The 4932-nt window shown below is 42.5% G+C and overlaps 1 protein-coding gene across 1 annotated transcript in view; it reads left to right on the top strand.

Annotated features, from left to right (window-relative positions):
• LOC101854586 (transient-receptor-potential-like protein) overlaps positions 1-4932 on the top strand; it is a gene marked incomplete at its 3' end in the record, with an annotated part of 68424 nt that overhangs the window by 46197 nt on the left and 17295 nt on the right. The window contains 1 exon segment of the mRNA XM_035970984.1: positions 2958-3092. Within this exon segment, the coding sequence (XP_035826877.1) occupies positions 2958-3092 (135 nt within the window).

The following is a 4932-nucleotide window of genomic DNA, read 5'->3' as shown; positions in this document are numbered from 1 at the left end:
ATATATATTCACAGAGACAAAAGAAACGCAAAAACAGATGCAGGAATAAAACACACTACTCTCACCAGGGGTGGTCATGCGCAAATGAAATTTTAATTCGTCCAATTTACACAGCCACGAGAGTATCAATAGGTAGGTGTTTTAGTGCAATGTTGGCCTCAGTATGTTATTTCTGTGATCTTGACATTGGGTCGGAAAATCAGTAATATGTGTGACCCTGTTGCCTGCAATAACTGCTCTTCATCTTCGACCCATAGAGTACACGAGAGCTGTATTTTTCGACCTGAAATCCGTAACCACACCTTTGGCTTAAGCCAAATCAGCTGCCTTTGGATAGCGTACCAAACGTGCGCGATGGGATCTAAGTCAGGTGAACGATCCGGATGAGGCAAATACTGATGTTGATCTGCCCCTGGGACTGTTGTGTTACACAGGAAGTATGAGATCTGGCGTAGTCTTGCTCGAAAAAGCAAGTTGGATGCCTCTGGAAAAAAAATGGTACCGCATGAGGCTGAAGAACTTGATCATTGCAGCCCTGAATTGCGATTACATTTATTTGTCCATGACCACTTTCTGGAAGAACGCTGGTTTAGTTCTTTGATTTAAAGCGGTGACTCCCCAAATCATGATGCTTGCCCCTCCCCTAGGGTTGCTCTCCAAGACACTGGCGTCAGCGTAGTACGTCAGGTCTGTGCATTTCACACTGATGCAACCATCTGCCGGATCAACGCTGAATCTTCTCTTATCGCTGAAGAATGCCCTTCTCTGATGTCTATTCCTCTAGTTTATGTTTTGTTTTTGTTTTAGTAGGGGTTTTAGTGGCGCTCGCAACTGCATACGGTCATATGAGCGCCGAGGAGTGGAACTCAACAGAGAAGTCCTTACAGGTAATCAGACTTACTCTGCTCACCTGTCTAGTTTCAACAGCGCAAGGTCTGCTTCGACTATCGAGGCACCCCGGAAATAGTGGGTCACAAGAGTGTGACAAACATACAAAAGAAGAAGAAGAAAATGACGATAGTAAGGATTAGTAATTTTTTTTTAAAGCAGCAGTTCCCTGTTGCAGTTCAGGCACAGTTATGAGCATGCCATTGATGAACCAGCTCATTTACAATTCTACTGTGCATAAGAACATGTTGATGTCCCCCCTTTAGGAATGGCCTAAAGACATTTCAGTCAGCTCTAGTTTATGTGAGCCTGTGACCACAGAAGCCGGCCCCGTCGTTGCTGAGAGGTCAGAACTAGCCTGCGACATGGTCGTCTCCGCCGTACGGCCATGGTACTCAGGGCTCGTCCCGTTTCTCCAATGGTGTTCCTGGCGCAGTATGTATTCGGAGACGTCTTCGACCGAGATAGACCAATCAAAATGCTTTGTGCCTCTAGACCAAGTCAAAATATCATCAGGAGGAACAGTGGGGCATGCCCTTCTGTTTTAACCCTTGATTTGATATTTTGCAGTTAGGTTTGAAATTTTCTTGAAAGTAATTGATTTGCGACAGTTTTGGTGGCTATATGTGTGATCTGCAGCAAACGATACGCAGTTTGACCTCCCAAAGCAGTGCATATGTGTGCGGGAGTTCGTCTCCAAATAGTTCCTGGGTGCTCGCCGGAGACGTCTCCGAATATCTTCTGTCGTTCCTGCTGGTCTCGGTGGTTGTCAGGAACGGATTCATCCGGTATTGGTCCACCATGGTACGATACCAGGCGATCCTGAGCTGCAGTTGTCGCTCTTGGTCTTCCGACTCGGGGGAGATCACTGACCGGGTTGGTGGCTCGAAACTGGTTCAGTAGTCTGTAGATGGTGGAGACACGCACGCCTATTATAATAGTTGCGACATGTTGAGCAGACTCACCAGCCTGTAGTCGTCCAATAGCTCCCCCCCCCCCCAAGTTTTCTGATGTAAGTCTGGGCTCCTTGACACTGTTTTAATTCCCAACGGAATCCCATTTCGAGGTTTCAGAACTATAGGCCAGGCCTACGTGACATCATGAACCCAAACTCACTACCTGAATGATGTGAAATGTGAGTACCCCTGAGCTGCGATAGTTGTTTAGTAGTTTATTGCATAAGCGATAGATCCGGGCAGCATTGCATTGTTCAACTGAGGCCAATCCAGTCGGCTCAGACCATGATTCAATGGAACATGTAAGCAGTACTCACTCGTGGAAACTTTGACTAGCACTTTAACTTTAACGACGATGACCTTTTTGCGTTTTTTTTGCCTAGTACATGTATAAGTATATACTATTGTGAGGCATGAGCTGGAATCAGGCGATCGTCAAAATAATGAAATGGAGGATACCGGCACTTTTCACCCGATGTAAGCAATTCTGCAGAATTTTTGTTTCTTGACTCAACACCTTTGATGTACATTCAAAAACATATTCTGCGTAGAATTTACTGAAAAGCGTTGATTGAAGGAACGGCAATTGTGCATTTTCAGTTTCCAAGGACTCTCAAGCTATGGAGGTCACCAAACTTATGGTGGCCATTTTTTCTCCATATTTTACCTCCTTCAAATATACCAAACATCTTGACTTTTAGTTAAGAAGGATTGGTATTTTTTTCATTGAATGATAGACACAAGCTTAAAATCTGATACCAATGACTTCAGATGCACAGAAGTAATCTGTCTATCTTTCTTTCTCTCGCTTCCCCCCCCCCCTCTCTCTCTCTCTCTCTCTCTCTCTCTCTCTCTCTCTCTCTCTCTCTCTCTCTCTCGTCTTGTCTCTCTCTTTCTCTATGTATTTCTCTCTCTCTATCTCTCTCTCTTTCTTTCTCTCTATCTACCCCTCTTGCTCTCTATCTATCTATCTATCTATCTATCTATCTATCTATCTATCTATCTATCTATCTATCTATCTATCTATCTATCTATCTATCTATCTATCTATCTATCTATCTATCTATCTATCAGCAGCCGTCAGTTTCGCGTTCCCTGTTCTCTACTCCCCAGATTGAGTCGGGGAAGTACGGCCAGCGAGAGATGAAAAGAAAAGATTGGCCACAGAACGACCCAACACTCATCTCAGAGGGCCTTTTTGCTATAGCAAATGTCTTCAGTTTTGCAAGAATCATCTATTTATTCCAGGTACGTGGTACAATCATGGCTGTTTCAAAAAAATAAACAAGGGTTATTAGGAAGTTTCTCTTCATTAATATGTTGTTGTTGCTGTTGTTATTGTTGTTGTTTTGGTATTTGTATTGTTGTTGTTGTTGTTCTTCTTCTTGTTCTTGTTCTTGTTCTTGTTCTTCTTCTTGTTCTTCTTCTTGTTCTTGTTCTTCTTCTTCTTTGGCGACAAGAAAAACTCTCCTTGTCTTTTAATGAAACTGAGGGTCCAAAAACTTTATCTTCGATTCTATCGAAACAGCATTTTTCGGGATAGCCCCCTCCGACTTAAAAGCGACCAACTGTCATCAACATGTCTTTTAAACCCACAGCGAAGACAACTGCCCAGTCCAGTCAACTGACCTCGAGGCCACGTCTAGGATACATGGGTTTTTATCATAATGTGTTTGTGGACATTAAAAACAATAAAAGGTGGTCTTGGCTCTTTCTCAATATTACGAAGTCCCATCTTAATAAATTATGGTAACATATAGTAAATGTGCGATTTGGATGGTCTGTCCGACTTTTCTTTTTCAACATTAAAGTGAATTGTTTACCTATAGTCACGCATCCACCCGAAAGCTCACATGACGTATCAATAATTCTTTTGTCCAGCTTCGTATTTCAAATTTACGCCATAGTCCCATATAAATGTTCAGCGCTGGAGTATGTTAGGTGTGTACCGTTACTATCTATTTGCCCTCTCATCGTAATTAGTGCCTGTGGCAATATGACCTTAATCAATATCACACCGAATAGTCTCAAACTGTAACCTGACCTGAGTGGTAAAAAAGGTCATATACGTAAAGATCAGTTGCACAGCAGGTTGAAGAACCAGTAGCCGACTACTCCTGAGATCAAGCAGAAAAGATTTAAAAAATAGTAACACACACACACTTATACCTTGGATTCCAAACATACTGATGATGTCTCTCCTGTGGAGCATATCAAGGAAGTCAACATGCGATGAGAGGGAAGCAGTACCTTGGCAATCTACTTCCTCTATGTCTATAGCACAGGAAAAGCTGTAGATCTATCATGCACACTGCTTTAAAATGGTCTGTCAAGACACAAAAGGCCACCACAATTTGACAACAAACCAGTGCCGTTCTGTTCACTTTTTGCTCATCAAAATACATCATCACTATGTTCCTTCCTTCGTCTGTATCTTTTTGTGCTCCTTTCTTTCTGTTTCTCTGGCTCGCAGTCTCACGATAACGACCACCTAATACACAGGGGAAGCGGGAGATAGACAGAAACAACAGAGGAAAAGTAAAGAAGTGCACTCGACCTGCGGCGCTGTCCAGCCGCCCCTTTCAACATAGCACTTTAATTAATTGAAACATGAAACCAGACGTCAGTAATTCGATATTGAAATGCCTTCAAAAGGAAAAGATTTCTAAACTGTCCGTAAAGATGGTAATAAAAAGAAGTTTCATTGGTTTGATGAGAGCAATGTCTTCAAACTGTCAATTCAAAATAGATAGCAGGCCTAGCAGTCTATTTTTGCAGTCTCGTACACTTATATATTGTTATTGTTGAAAAGTCTTGCAAAGGACATCTTCAGAAGAAATTAAGGCAACTGAAAAATGACTGGTTTGAGAAGGGGGATAGAGAAACTCAGCAGTGGGTTGATAGGAGCAACACTCAGAAATTCTATGAGAGCCTACGCTGCATCTATGTTATAGCCCATCTCGTTTTGGTGCTTAGCCCCTTCTTGACAGAGATGGTTCCAATTGCCGCACCGAAAAAAAGCGATACTGAAACACTCATCATCATCATCATCATCATCATCATCATCATCATCATCATCATCATCATC

Source organism: Aplysia californica, unplaced genomic scaffold, assembly GCF_000002075.1.
Source record: "Aplysia californica isolate F4 #8 unplaced genomic scaffold, AplCal3.0 scaffold00355, whole genome shotgun sequence".
NCBI lineage: Eukaryota > Metazoa > Mollusca > Gastropoda > Aplysiida > Aplysiidae > Aplysia > Aplysia californica.
Note: the sequence above shows the minus strand (reverse complement) of the source record. Positions and strands in the feature narration are given on the sequence as shown.